This window comes from Rhinoraja longicauda, chromosome 24 (assembly GCF_053455715.1).
Source record: "Rhinoraja longicauda isolate Sanriku21f chromosome 24, sRhiLon1.1, whole genome shotgun sequence".
NCBI lineage: Eukaryota > Metazoa > Chordata > Chondrichthyes > Rajiformes > Arhynchobatidae > Rhinoraja > Rhinoraja longicauda.
In genome coordinates this window covers 9767232-9782494 of record NC_135976.1, presented here as the reverse complement: position 1 = coordinate 9782494, position 15263 = coordinate 9767232, and the positions used below count along the sequence as shown (strand labels likewise).

Sequence of the window (15263 nt, the reverse complement as noted above, 5' to 3'; positions counted from 1 at the left end):
ATCTATGATGGGAGAGGGGAACCCCCGTTCCCTAAAGAATGAGGACATCTCGGATGTCCTAGTATGGAACACCTCATCTTGGGCGCATATGCGGCGTAGACGGAGGAATTAGAAGTTGGGGATAGAGTTTTTGCAGGAAGCAGGGTGGGAAGAAGTGTAGTCGAGATAGTTGTGGGAGTCAGTGGGTCAGTCAATAGTCTATTTGTGATGGAGACTGTGAGATCAAGAAAGGGGAGGGCGGTGTCGGAGAAGGTCCAAGTAAATTTGAGTGCAGGATGAAAATTGGTGGTGAAGTGGATGAAGTCCATGAGTTCTGCATGGGTGCAGGAGGTAGCATCGATGCAGTCATCAATGTAACGGAGATAGAGTTTGGGGATAGGGCCAGTGTATGCCTGGAACAGGGATTGTTCAACATTACAAAGAGGTAGGCATAGCTGGGGCCCATGTGAGTGCCCATAGCCACGCCTTGGACTTGGAGGAAGTGAGAGGAGTCAAAGGAGAAGTTGTTGAAGGTGAGGACCAGCTGCGCTAGGCAGAGTGTTAGTAGAGGCAAATTGGATGGTTCTGCGGTCGAGGTAGAAACGGGGGGCATTAAGGCCTCCCTGGTGGGGGATGGAGGTGTAGAGTGACTGAACATCCATAGTAAAGATGAGGGAGTGGGGGCTCGGATAGCGGAGGTCATTGGAAGTCAAGCAGAAACAAATGGGTTAAGTTAGAATTTCATTGTTCCATTTTGACACATTAGTTTGAGTAGGCTGGGTCTCTATTCCTTGGAGCGCAGATGAGGGGTGATCTTGTAGAGGTGTATAAAATCATGAGAGGAATAAATCGGGTAGATGCACAGAATCTCTTGCCCAGAGTAGGAGAATCGAGGACATAGGTTCAAGGTGAAGGGGAAAAGATTTAATCGGAATCTGAGGGGTAACTTTTTCACACAAAGGGTGGTGGGTGTATGGAACAAGCTGTCAGAGGAGGTAGTTGAGGGTGGGACTATCCCAACATTTCAGAAACAGTTCGACAGGTACATGGATAGGACAGGTTTGGAGGGATATGGACCAAGCGTAGGCAGGTGGGACTGGTGTAGCTAGGACACGTTGGTTGGTGTGGGCAAATTGGGCCGATGGCATGCTTCCACACTATATCACTCTATGGCTCTATGACATATCATGATTAAACACTCTTGACTCAAGACTCCCTGAAGAATAATAATATATTCCTTTATTCGTCCCACACTGGGGAAATTTACAGTGTTACAGCAGCAAAGTGGATAGCAAGAAGATCATTCATTATAAATAAAAGTAAAGACAAGGATAAATTGTCATCAGTTTACTGTGTATTCCTTAACTGTTATTGTTGACTCGTCTGCTGGGAGCAGTGCTGGTTGTGCAGTCTCACAGCAGCGGGAAGGAAGGACCTCCTATATCTCTCCTTCACGCACTTGGGGTGAAGGAGTCTGTACTGAAGGAGCTACTCAGTGTAGAAGGGTCTCGACCCGAAATGTCACCCATTCCTTCACTCCAGATGCTGCCTGTCCCGTTGAGTTACTCCAGCATTTTGTGTCTATCTTTGGTGTAAACCAGCATCTGCAGTTCCTTCCTGCACACTCCCTTGATAACAAATGGGTTAAACCATTGTTGGGTGTCCAGATTTACATTGCCGGCTGGTTGCTGCCTGCCCTCTGCTGGACGCCTGCAGCATAAACTCTGCAGGAGAAATCTTGCTGACATCTGACATTTTTGGTTTTCTTTACTTGCATTGGAGATAGTTCGGAGAAGGTTCACTAGGTTTCTGATGAGGAATGGTTGAGTAGGTTGGGTGAATGAGAGATGATCTTATCAACACATATGGATTCTCCATTTCTTATGCTGTAAATTTGCATTTACAAATTACAGTTGCTCCTAATTTGTCCAATGCCAGCATCACTTTCTAGAAATAATAATACTACACCATACATTGATTTATATTTTGTCTTATTACTGGATTTATTGAACAATAATATAGCAAGTAAATTTGTACCAGTGATATAATATATATAAATATATATTTTTACAACTGTCAAAGATACTTAGCACAAAGTAGTTCCTTCATCTTCTTACAATCCTTACAATCCATAGCAACTGCCTGGGCTAATAAACTCTCTTAGAAAGTTCCAGACAAAAATACTGATTGAGAAAGACTGGTAGACATCTTCAAATTGCAATAGTGAATTAGATTTCAATGGAACATTTAAAAAAACTATTAATCGGAATTGTATTTAAACAATTATTTAAAATATATATATTTGAATTCAACAGCTTGGCTTCTGCCTGAACCAAATGTTAGATAACATAAGTTTTGTAAGTATTATGTAAACTTTAATTGGCACCCCACAAAGAAATCACATTAAATGCTAAATGTCGACAGTCCTGGAGATGTGGGCCCAAAGGATATTGATGTTGGTTGATGGTGGCACAGTGGCGCAGCGGTAGAATTGCTGTCTTACAGCGCCAGACACCTGAGTTCGATACTGATTCCAGGTGCTGTCTGTACAGAGTTTGTACGTTCTCCCTGTGACCTGCGTGGGTTTTCTCCGGGTGCTCCAGTTTCCTCCCACACTCCAAAGACATACAGGTTTGTAGGTTAATTGGCTTTGGTATAAATTGTAAAAACAGTGCAGTGTGTAGGATGGTGCTAGTGTACGGGTGATTGCTGGTCGGATCGGACCCGATGGGCCGAAGGGCCTGTTTCCGCACTGTACCTCTAAAGTCTAAAGTTCACTTATCCTTCCAATGAATTTGGAGGATTCCACACATCTCCAGTTCTTGAGGTGCCTCCTTCACGTGGACCGGATCTCAGAAGGAGGTCAGGGATCAATGCTGCCCAGCAAACTATGAGTTTTGTGTCTGCGCTGAGCTCTTGATCTTCAAATACTGTGTCGGTGCATTGAAGGTGATGGTGAATTTCACTGATGATGTCCACCTTTGCAGTAAGGTGGCTTCCTTGAGATGGAAAGCACCCCACAATTTCCAGGAACTCATTAGGAAGCATCAAGGAGTTTGTTGTGGAGCAGGGATGGAGTGCTAGAAGATCTCTTCTCTTGTAGGAGTCACATCAAGGCATTAATTAGCAGTAGGCTTCATTCCGCAGGCCACAGTACTCACACTATGTTATTCTGTGCATCAGGAGTTCATAGTAGCCCTGCATTAATGGCTGAAGAAGCACACTTCCTCATTACCTACTGCCCACTCATCCCATCCGGCACGTCCTACCCCATCTGTGGAAGAGTCAATGGTTCCTATCTTGGCCTCATCAGGCTCCTCAGACCCTGATGAGGCCAAGCAAAACATCCTCGATCCTGAGAATGCCTCAGATGGGAAGAAACATCAGCTGGAAATGATTCATTTGAATTGCTCTCCACTCTATAGAAATTAATTACATTTATACAAAATACACTCATTAGTTGTAACTTACATCATTACCTATTGTCACAATTTTGTTGGAAGTAACATTTTAATGTTGATCTTTAGTAACATTGAATAGAGAACTCTGTATAAGTGGTTATTGTGCAGATCAAATATAAAGGGAAAGGAAAGGCAAAATGGTTAAATGTCGATTTCCAAAACTATATAATATGTTATGATGCAAGGAAAACAACGTTGAAATAAACCAGCGTGGGGGTCATAATTCAGTTAGATCCAAATAAAACTCTGCTATCAACTTAGTTAAAAAATCAAAGAGAATGGAAATTGCAGATAAGTTTGGTGTTGACAGCAAGGTCTCTATTTACTACTTTAAGTTCGGGAGGGTACAAATTCATCTTTTGTCTCTGAAACTGCACTCACTCTGGTATTAGCCACCTGGTGTATTCCCTTTCACCTGGTGCACCCAAGGTCTCTGCCCTGAAGTGAATGGGGCCAAATTCCAGGAGGGAGGTATGCTTTGGCTGAATGCTTATTTCATTATACCAAGGAAGGGTGAGATTGATTTAAAATCTGTGTTCAAATAACTTTCTTGTAATGGGCAGGACAGCTTAAACCCGAGGTCATCACTAAGATATGAACACAAAGTGCTGGAGGAACTCAGTGGGTCCGGCGACATCTGTGGAGGAACTAGATAGGTGACGTTTCAGGCCCCGACCCTTTTTCAGAACTTTCTCCAGTCTAAGGAAAGGTCCCAACACGAAACGCCATCTTGTCCATTCCCTGCCTCTCTGAGATGCCTGACTCTCTGAGTTCCTCCAGCACCTTTTGTGTTTGCTGAAGATTCCAACACTGCAGTTCCTTGTGTTTCCATTAAGATATGGTTGTGTTCCTCTCTTAAGGTCTCATAACTGAAAGGAATGCTGAGTCAAAGCTGATACACATCTAATGGATGTGGAGATCGGAATTAAGATTCACAAAGCAAACCAGGCTACTGGTGTCAACTGTATTCACCCCAACATACTTTTATTAAGGGGGGTTTATTCTACATGTCAATGGGTCATATATTTAACAACTCACTGAAGCCTGGAATAGTTCTGCAGAACTAGAGATACATTTTTGTGATATCTTTCATTAGTAAGAGCAATACGCCAGATCTGGGCCCTGTAGTTTAGCCTCAGTCTAAGGCAAAGTACCATGAGAAGCAGCACAATGTAATCATCCGGTCTATTCTGAGAGTTTATAAGAAGTTCAGTTTATGGTTCTGGTATCAGATCCCAGCCCGTATCATACACCACAAGGAATTATCAATGTGGGAATTTAAAGGTAAATTTATGTTTGCATTAGAAATCTTAAGGCATTGCCAGTGGAATGAATGCCTCATTAAGTCTCGATCTGAATCATTTTAAAGGTTTTCGATACACAGAGGACTGACCAGCATTGAGAACAAAGATCTAATGGCATAGCATAATAAATAAATTTTAGCGTGAAAAATATGCGATGTCTTCTGTTGCCGTTTTTCCATACTCTGCATTGAAGTTGATTTCTGTGTGTATGTGCATGTGTGCACCACCAGAACAAGGTGATAAAATCCAGTGCATGACTAAAAAAAAGAACCTCTCTCCTTTAACTTGCAGAGAAAAACTCACTGGAAAACACTGTTCCTACAGAGGCAGCAGGAACCATAAACTAACTCATTTCTGACATGTTTATGCACTGTCCAGCAGGATCACAGAGAGCCCGTTGTTTGATGGGATTTTGGGAGGGGCGGATTTCCATTCTCTACAGGATGGCTTGCGTGGCGAGGCAACCAAGTTGAATTTCACACTGGACGCGGAGAAGGGATTGTAGTGTGGGACTGAAGGTCTAATTGAGAAAGATGCCACGTATTACTCTGGTCTTCTCACAAACTGTCTCAAAAACACAAAACTTGCTCGCTGCTATTTGTTGGGGGACTGAAAGAGCGGTGAGGTGGAAACTACAAAGTGCAATGGGGGATAATAAATTAAAAGGGTAATTTTCACTGCATGCATTCAGGTTGAGAGTCAAAAGCACAATCACTATTACAACTATTTTTACAGAAAAAAATATGAAAATTAATTTTACAATATTATCTATTTCATTGTAAAATAATTAATTTCACTTTACTTTGAAACCTGACCATGAACCCATTGAATAAAGGGCAGTAATTCTGAATGCATAGAGTATTGTCAAAAGAAGTATCAAAATTGGATAGACTTGGACAAAAGTATAAAGATGGTTATGTTTTATCTTGCTTGCGTTTCCTTGTTGCTCCTCAAAGCCAATTTCAGCCATGTTTTGATTGTAGCTTGAGTAGCTCATTGCCAGCTATGCTCATCCATTCAGTTGTTGATCAGATAGTGTAGGATTTCTCATGCTGCCTTGTGTTCTGTTTAAAGTGACTGGAACTATATCTTTATTCCTTTGGCCTGACGATAACCAATATTAGTTATAGGTCCGGTATATGAAGATTGCAAAAGCCATTGCACAAAGCTGCAAAGAAGATGGAACCAGATTTTATTCAATGCAGTGGCACATCATAAATCATAAATAAAATGGAGTCAGCCATCATTTGACCCATTACAATAGCGCATGGTCTTTTAAAGTCCACCAGCTTACCTCAATTAAGAGTACTACTATACTGAAGGCGCCAATTAAATGGACGTAGTTCTGAAAATTCTCTGCAATCATTGAGAAACATCCCTGAAAAAGTAAAGATAAATATAGGCTTCACATATAGGGAAACACAGTGCAATATGTAACACAGTGCAATAAATCATGAACATCTTGAGTGGGGGACCTGTCCTACACCCACAAGCTCTGGGTGCTGTCAATGATGACCCAGCTCTGCTAGTCATCTCTCTGTGGCAGCTGAGAGAATGGCACGGAGGGAACAGCCACAAGAGAACTGTAGACCATTGGAGATGAAAGTACACTCGTGTCTCGTCATTCTCCTCACACCCAACAAGGGGGTATGGGGAGAAGGCAGGAATGGGGTACTGATTAAGAATGATCAGCCATGATCACATTGAATGGCGGTGCTGGCTCGAAGGGCCGAATGGCCTCCTCCTGCACCTATTGTCTATTGTCTATTGTCTCCCTCATTTTACATTCACTTCCATCCTAACAAGATTCAGAGATAGTCTGATGAAGGGTCTCGACCCAAAACGTCACCTATTCCTTTCCTCCAGAGATGCTGTCTGACCCGTTGAGTTACTCCAGCTTTTTGTGTCTATCTTCAGTTTAAACCACCATCTGCAGTTCCTTCCTACACAAGATTCAGATGGCGTCCGCTTGCTCCATTTGCCTGGTTTCTCTCCTCAGCCTCGCCATAACTTGCTTGGCTTTTCATTTCAGATAGCCAGGAAGTACTAACACTACCTGGCCTGGGTTACCAGATAAAGAAGAGAAGGACTCTGACACACAGATCCAACAGCTCAGACCCTGGCACCTCAAAAGTTCATAGGTTCATAAGTTATAGGGGCGGAATTAGGCCATTCGGCCCATCAATTCCACTCTGCCATTCAATCGGGGCTGATCTATCTCTCCCACCCAACCCCATTCTCCTACCTTCTCCCCATAACCATTGACGCATGTACTAATCAAGAATCACGGAGAGCAATGACAGGTTACAGGGGTGAGATCTACATGTGGTTAATCATCTGGTTATTATTGGGTTCAGGAAGATGCAGCAAAAACAGCCCTTGCTGCATGCCACTTCTGTTCAGGAGACTCAAACATTTATGATGAAACAATCTAAGGTAAGGGGGGGGGAAACAATTTAAGGTGAGGGGGAAAAGATTTAAAAGAAGTCTGAGGGGGGACTATTTTTACACATAGGGTGGTGGGTATATGGAACAAGCCTATCAGAGGATGTAGTTGAGGCAGATACTATCATACTGTCATTTAAGAGACATTTGGACAGGTACATGGATAGGATAGGTTTAGAGGGTTACGTGTCAAGCATGGGCATGTGTGACTAGTGTAGTTGGGGCATGTTGGCCGGAGTGGGCTCGAGGGGCCAGTGTCCATGCTGTTTGATTATGACTCTCTAACCTCTCAACAAAGGCTGTTTGAGGTGCACTTTGTCTGCTCCGCTTATAACCGTGACTGTGTAGGATTGTGGTCCTGACACCCAGTGGACTACATCCAGTGCCACAATGTTTCAGCCTGTGTCAAGGTGTCCACAGGATCCTAGTTCTTGTCTTCCCATTGCAGATTCAAGTATTAACCCTGTTTAACTAGAACGGGGCTTGGATCTTAAACAAAAACCCAAGAGGACATTAAGGCAGAGAAAAGGAGATAGAGATAATGAGGAGTGAGGGAATAAGGGGATGGTTCTGATAGTGATGGAGCCCCAAGGGTCTCAAAGAGACTCTGAAGAGTAAAGGCACAATGGATACAGTGAGAAGTGAGGTAGCTCCAAGGTACGAGAAGAAACTGTGGGGGTGAGGGAACAGCAAAGTCATTAAGGGAGCACTGAAGGAATAGCAGAGACCTTGAGAAGCAAGATAATTTGGTTTGATCCTGACCTCAGATGCTGTTTGTGTGGACTTTGCACATTCTCTCTGTGACTCCGTGTGTTTCCTCCGGGTGCTCTGGATTCCCCCCCCCCCAGGTCCCAAAAACGTGCTGGCTTGGAGATTAATTGGCCTTTGCAAATTGCCCTTAATGTGTAGGAAGTGGATGAGAAAGTGGGATAACATAGAACTAGTATAAATGGGTGATCAATGGTCGACGTGACCATGGATACTGCTGTGTCTTTAAAACTAAAAACTAAAGCTAAATGTCACAGATCAGAAACGTTGCCTGCCTGCCAACATGCTGCGCTTCTCCAGTGATTTCTCTATTTTTGTTGCATGTTTCAGAGAAAAGATCTCTACCATTTAAAGGAGAAAGTCAGAAGCCATCCAAAGGGGAAACTAGGAAGTAGCTTCATTAAAATCCAAGACTTGTCAGATATTCACAGATGGAGATTTTGTGAAAGACTGCGTGTTATTAGCATGTGGGATGTTGTTGTTGTGTCCCAAAGTTTCAGACTTTTAAAGGAAAAACAAATTTGAACCACATGACTGATCAGTGCTAGGTTTAGGTGGTGGCATTTTTGGCAGCACAGTGGCACAGCAGTAGAGTTCTGCCTTACGGCGCCAGAGACCTGGGTTTGAACTTGACTAGGGGTGCTGTTTGTGTGGAGTTTGTACATTCTCCCTGTGACCGTGTGGGTTTTCTCCAGGTGCTCCGGTTTCCTCCCACACTCCAAAGACGAGCAGGTTTGTAGGTTAATTGGCTTCTGTAAATTGTCCCTGATGTGTAGGATAGAAGTAGTGTATGGGTGATCGTTGGTCAGTGCGGACTCAGTGGGCCAAAGGGCCTGCTTTCACGTTGTATCTCTGGACTGAACTAACTTTTCTCCGCGGTGGAAGGATGTGGCAACAAACTTTATGTCCTTCTCCTTGGCAGCAGATGCTACTACTGAGGTGAGTAGTGATGAGAATGCAAAGACGGTTTAAGCTGATGTCAATAAGCTGAGTGATTGGGCTCTAACTTACCAAATGACGAAACATTTTGCAAAATGTCAGGATAACCTAACTGGTAAAAACAAAGCAGAAACACTGAGTCGTTTTAAAATGGTGAGAGATTGGACTTATTAATTTTCAAAGGGACCTGAGAGTCCTTGTGAACAATTCACAGGGTGGCAGAGTAGCGCAGCTGGTAGTGCTGCTGAGTCACAACGCCAGATACCCAGGTTCGATCCTGACCCCGGGTGCATGTGTTTCCTCTGGGTGCTCCAGTTTCCTCCCACATCCCAAAGACATGTGGGTTTGTAGGTTCGTCGGACTGTAAATTCCCCCTAGTGTGTAGGGAGTGGAAGCAAAAGTGGAATAACGTAGAACTAGTGTGAATGGGTGATCAATGGTCAGCTTGGACTCGGTAGGCCGAAGAGCCTGTTTCCATGCTGTAACTCTAAACTAAACCAAATTAATATGCAAGAATAGAGGGGAAATAGAAAAGGAAATTACTCTCATTGTAAAAAGATTTGAGTATAAGAATGAAGATGTCTCATTACATTTATAAGAGTTCTTGGTGAGACCACAGAGTGCTGGAGTAACTCAGCAGGTCCGGCAGCATATCCGGAGAAAAGGAATAGGAGACGTTTTGGGCAAGACGCTTCACTCAGAGTGTTGTGTACAATCTTAATGTTGTTTTCTCAGGAAGCATAGACTTGTTATAGAAGGAGTACAGCAAAGATTCACCAGACCAGTTCCAGGGATGGCAGATCTGGTACACGAGGAGCTATTGAATACAACAGACTCATTTACCTTGTTGTTTATGTAGCCAGCGTCTCCTTGTCCACATCTGCTCTTATCCAGGACATCCTCCAGTGGAGATGCCCTATTCCTCTTGCAGCACGATTCGGGGAGCAATCTGTTTGGGAAAAGCCAGTAGAAAGTGGAATTCTGTCCAAAGTCTCGAGGTCCATTTACACCACAACAGGAGAACTGCAATGACAAGTCATGACTGTTATAGAAAACATAGAAACATAGAAAATAGGTGCAGGAGTAGGCCATTCGGCCCTTCGAGCCTGTACGCACCGCCATTCAATATGATCATGGCTGATCATCCAACTCAGTATCCCGTACCTGCCTTCTCTCCATACCCCCTGATCCCTTTAGCCACAAGGGCCACATCTAACTCCCTCTTAAATATAGCCAATGAACTGGCCTCAACTACCTGCCTTTGATACAAATTCACCTTAACAAAGAGGGATATTAAAAGGTGAATATTAAAAGAGAAGCAAGTGGGATTAGACCAATAGTGTCATGACCACATTTCATGCGCAGAATGGCCTGTTTCTCAGTGAGTTCAGGCAGTGCAACACAGTGAGTTCTTAAACATCTCGTCACACAGCATTTACAAATGTGGGGAGGGAGGGGGGGGGGAGTTGCAGATATGGGAGCATGTGGAGAATGTGGTAACATTATAATAATAATGTTCCACAATCCCAGTGGAAAAGGTTTTGAAGCATAAACAGCGTAAAATACCAATCTAACAATAGCCTTGGCTGACCTGATGGCTATCAGCTTTCGTGAGTCCATAGGTCAAGATGAGTAAGATGGTCTTGTCTAAGAATGTTGTCCATGAATCACAACCAGCACCATTGCTCCCAGGCTAGACAAGAAATGTCCTTTGGTCAGGAGAACTGTCCTTTGAACCTTCACCCAATAAATGAACGTTGTCAGTTGAAATGCATTGCAAGGCCAAGCTGGACGTTGAGACGCACTTGGTTGAGGCCCAAGTTGGCAGCTGATACCTATTGAACATCTATTGAGCATTGAACAGTGCCTTTGGGGAACGGGAAGCAGGGATTTCCTTCATTAAAATAAACTTACATCCATCATAATTACGTTCCAGGTCTTCGAAAAGACATCGGTAGAATTGTCCCCTTTATATTTCATCTGCAATTCTTTTAAAAAGTAATCTTTTCGTATCTAAATATAAATGAGAGTGTTGTTATTTGGTACACCATAACCTTGAGCAAATGGCTGAGAGGTAAGAGTTTTTGTTTCTGGTGATTGCACATACCTGCTTTCTGAAGACGAATGCAAGGACGGCCGCGACCAATTCCAGGATGAAAATGATCAGAACAAGCAGCAAAAACTGCAAATGACAGGAGACAGCGGATTAATTTTTAAATTACCATTAGAGCCATGGTGTGAGGAAGAGCAAAGTCACGACAGTGCACATGAAAGTTCAATTCCTATTTAAGAAATGAAACATCAAGCATATCAAACCAGAGATATTGAACTTGATGAACATTTATTCACAAAATGCTGGAGTAACTCAGCAGGTCAGGCAGCATCTCAGGAGAGAAGGAATGGGCGACATTTCGGGTCGAGACCAATCTTCAGACTGATGTCAGGGGGGCGGGACAAAGCATCAGTCTGAAGAAGGGTCTCGACCCGAAACGTCGCCCATTCCTTCTCTCCCGAGATGCTGCCTGACCTGCTGAGTTACTCCAGCATTTTGTGAATAAATACCTTCTATTTGTACCAGCATCTGCAGTTATTTTCTTACAGAACTTGATGAACAGCTTCCTATTTCAGGGTGTTCTTTTTCCTGCCTTCCTGGGGCTTTCAATACTTCCAGCCACTGCAGTTAGACTTTAGACTTTACAGATACAGCAGGGAAACAGGCCCATCAGCCCACTGAGTCCATGCCGACCAGCGATCCCCGCACACTAACACTATCCTACACACACTCGGGACAATTTTTAGAATTTTACCAAAGCGAATTAATCTCCAAACCTGTACGTCTTTGGAGTGTGTGAGGAAACTGGAGCACCCGGATAAAACCCATGCGGTCACGGGAAGAACGTACAAACTCAGCAGACAGCAGACAGTCAGCACCCATAGTCAGGATCAAACCCGGTCTCTGGAACTGTAAGGCAGCAACTCCACTGCCGAGCAACTGTGATTTCTGAAGCTAGTCAACTTGTCTCGTATACAATCAGTTACAAAGTTATCAATCTCTACCACTTTATATGGGAGAGGGTTTAAAGCACATATGGACATTATTAATGTAAGATACAAAATGATTTTTTTTATTCAAAAGTGAAGATTTGACTTGAGTTTAGGAAAATTAAGCAAATCTCATTAAAATAAATTGGCACAGTACATGATGTAACGCTGTATAAACGATACAAGAAATAATACAGATGAACTGGAATCACCAGTAGGGGCTGCTCATAAACTGGAGAAAAGATTCCCAAAAATAGACGCCAGGAATGTGCTTCTCAAAGAAACACATCTGCATTAAATCCTTATTTTCAAAGAATTCAGATTTGGTCTTATTTAGTTAAGTGTATAATAATTGTGGACCTTGGATGAAGGGGTAAGAGGTAAAGTGAAGAACACTGGCAATAAAAAAGAAGGAAGACAAAGAGTTTATCTTTATATTCATTTTATTGGCTATGGGAATCACTGGCTCAGCCAGCTTTTATTGCTCATTCGCCTTCCTGAACCTCTCCAGTCCAAATGGTGCTGGGAAAAGATTTCCAAAATTTAAACCCATCAATAATGAGGCAATCAGTGTATTTACATTTTTAGCCGACCAGCGATCCCCGCACACTAACACTATCCGACACACACCAGGGACAAGTTTTACAATTTTACCAAGCCAATTAGCCTACAAACCTGCACGTCTTTGGAGTGTGGGGGGGAAACTGGAGCTCCCAGAGAAAACCCGTACAGTCACAGGGAGAACGTGCAAACTCCATACAGACAGCACCCGTAATCAGGATCAAACCCAGGTCTCTGCCGCTGTAAAGCACCTGCTCTACCGCTGCGCGATCTTGCAGGAAAACCTGCACATTGGTCTTCCCATGAAGCTGCTGACCTTCCCATTCAATATAGGGCTCATGATGGCATCACACTGGGACAGGCCGATCCCTACCTCATGGATCCAGTGCCACTGGGACACCGGGCTGTAAAGTGAGAAAATAAGAAATTGCATATCTCCTTGGGCCAAGATCGGACTTTTCAGAGACTTGGAAGTTGCAAGATGGCACTGGAACATGTTAACTGTCAGCATGCTGTTCCAGAAGAGGATCTATTGTACTCATGCATAATATGCTCTGACCTGATAGCCTGCAAAACAAGCATTTCACTGTATCTTTGTACACGTAACAATAATAAACTAATTTAAAAATAAATAACATGGGAATGGTGGCTGGGGATACTGAAACTTCATTCCTAAACTTCTTGTTTGTTGGAGTCAAGGAAGGTAGAAGGGAAAGACAAAGGAGGAAATTCTTTGTGAGGTAGTGAGACAAAAATGTAAGAAACGGATAAGTTGCAGCAGTTTTGCATTTCAACTGCTGTTGACGACATCCCCTTGGTGAGCCCTGCCAACTGACCTCAGTCAGGCGAACGACAACCGAGACAACAGAAGCAGAAGCAGCTTCATAACTTCTGTTGCCTCAAACGCAGGAAGAAGAAGAGGGAAGATTTCAACTGTGATGATGTAGAAAATAATAATGGTGTTGGCACAACCTTTGTTAGATACAACTGCTCTTTGAAGATCATCGTAGTTTTTCTTCCACCAGAAAGAGCAAAAAAGTGAAGTTTAACATCTTATTTGAAAGATGATATGTCTGACGAGGTAGTACTCCCATGAATTCCACCCAGAATTTTCAGCTTATTTTGTGTTGATAGTTGTTGACTGGGATTGGAACCTACAATTTCATGGCCTCCAGGCAACCGTGTAAACAAATGCATCAAATCTGATCCTCTGGAAATGTGTCACCACTACGCAGGAATACCCAAGGAAGAGCCAATATTTTGAAGCCCTAGGGCGTGTGGCAATATTTTACAGGACCCACTAAAGGTAAGTTAATACCACCAAGGAGGCCCTCAGAGACTATAAATAGCATTAGAGGTTGCCACTTTGGGAATGATGGCACTTTGGACTACTAATCCAAAGTCCAGAACTAATGGGCCAGGAAGTTAAACTTAGAGTCATAAAGTTATACAGCATGGAAACAAGCCCTTTGGCCGCAAGGATCATGTCAGCAATCAACCACCCATTTCCACACTTATCCATTATATTCTCCCAACATTCCCTTCAACAACCCCCTAGAGATTACCCCTCAAGGAACACTTTACACCAGTCAATTAACCTATGAACCTAAGGTAGACACATAAAGCTGGAGTAACTCAGCGGGTCAGGCAGCATCTCTGGAGAGAAGGAATGGGTGACGTTTCGGGTCGAGATGCTTCTTCAGACCCGAAACATCTCGACCCGAAATGTCACCCATTCCATCCCTCCAGAGATGCTACCTGACCCGCTGAGTTACTCCAGCTTTTTGTGTCTACCTTCGATTTAAACCACCATCTGCAGTTCTTTCCACACAACCTATGAACCTACACATCTTCAGGATGTGGGAGGAAACCAGAGCCCCTGGAGGAAACACAAGCATTGACAGGAAGAATGTACAAAGGTTCACACAGCCAGCACCCAAAGTGAAGATTGTACCCAGGATTCAGGTGCAATGAGCTCTGTGCCATTCCAAAAGTAAACACTAGTAATGATGACCGCGAAAGTATTGGTTTATCATTCGGTGAACCTGGTTCACAAATTCTACCTGGGGTAGATAAATTGACGGTTTACGTGAGACTACGGGAATGTGGCATGGTGGTTGATACTTAAATTCCCTCAGAAATGGCAAAACAACCTATTCTGTAGCACCCAAACTGCTGTACCTTCTCAAGAGCTGTGAAGCAATGGACAATAAATCTTGGCCCTGCCAGCCATACGTCACTTGAATTAAAATTTAAAAATGGGTAAGTTTAGGAAAAACTCCTGTTTTTGCACTTGGGTTTGAGTTTAGTTTATTGCCATGTGTACCAAGATGCAGTGAAACGCTTTTGTTGAGTGCTAGCCAGTCAGCAGAAAGACAATACATAATTACAATCGAGCCATCCATAGTGTACAAACACATGATAAAGGGAATAACATGAATAATGTTTAATGCAAGATAAAGTCCAGTAAAGTCTGATCAAAGATAGTCTGAGGGTCTCCAATGAGGTAGATCGTAGGTCAGGACTCTTTCTAATTATTGGTAGGATGGTTCAGTTGCCTGATAACAGCTGGGAAGAAACTGCCCCTGAATCTGGATGTGTGCGTTTCCACACTTCCATACTGTACATCTTGCCTGATGGGAGAGAGGGATGAAGAGGGAGTGACCGGGGAGCAACTCATCCTTGATTATGCTGGTGGCCTTGCCGAGGCAGTGTGAGGTGTAAATGGAGTCAATGGAAGGGAGGTTGCTTTGTGTGATGCTCT

At 43.4% G+C, this 15263-nt stretch overlaps 1 protein-coding gene across 1 annotated transcript in view; it reads right to left on the bottom strand.

Annotated features, from left to right (window-relative positions):
- Window positions 1-1204: 1204 nt before the first annotated feature.
- The window catches only part of LOC144605420 (tetraspanin-18-like), a 134480-nt gene continuing 120421 nt past the window's right edge, over window positions 1205-15263 (bottom strand). Inside the window, 5 exon segments of the mRNA XM_078420643.1 lie at window positions 1205-5912; window positions 6039-6122; window positions 9740-9919; window positions 10811-10909; window positions 11004-11078. Coding sequence (XP_078276769.1) covers window positions 5865-5912; window positions 6039-6122; window positions 9740-9919; window positions 10811-10909; window positions 11004-11078 — 486 coding nt within the window. The 3' untranslated portion in view covers window positions 1205-5864.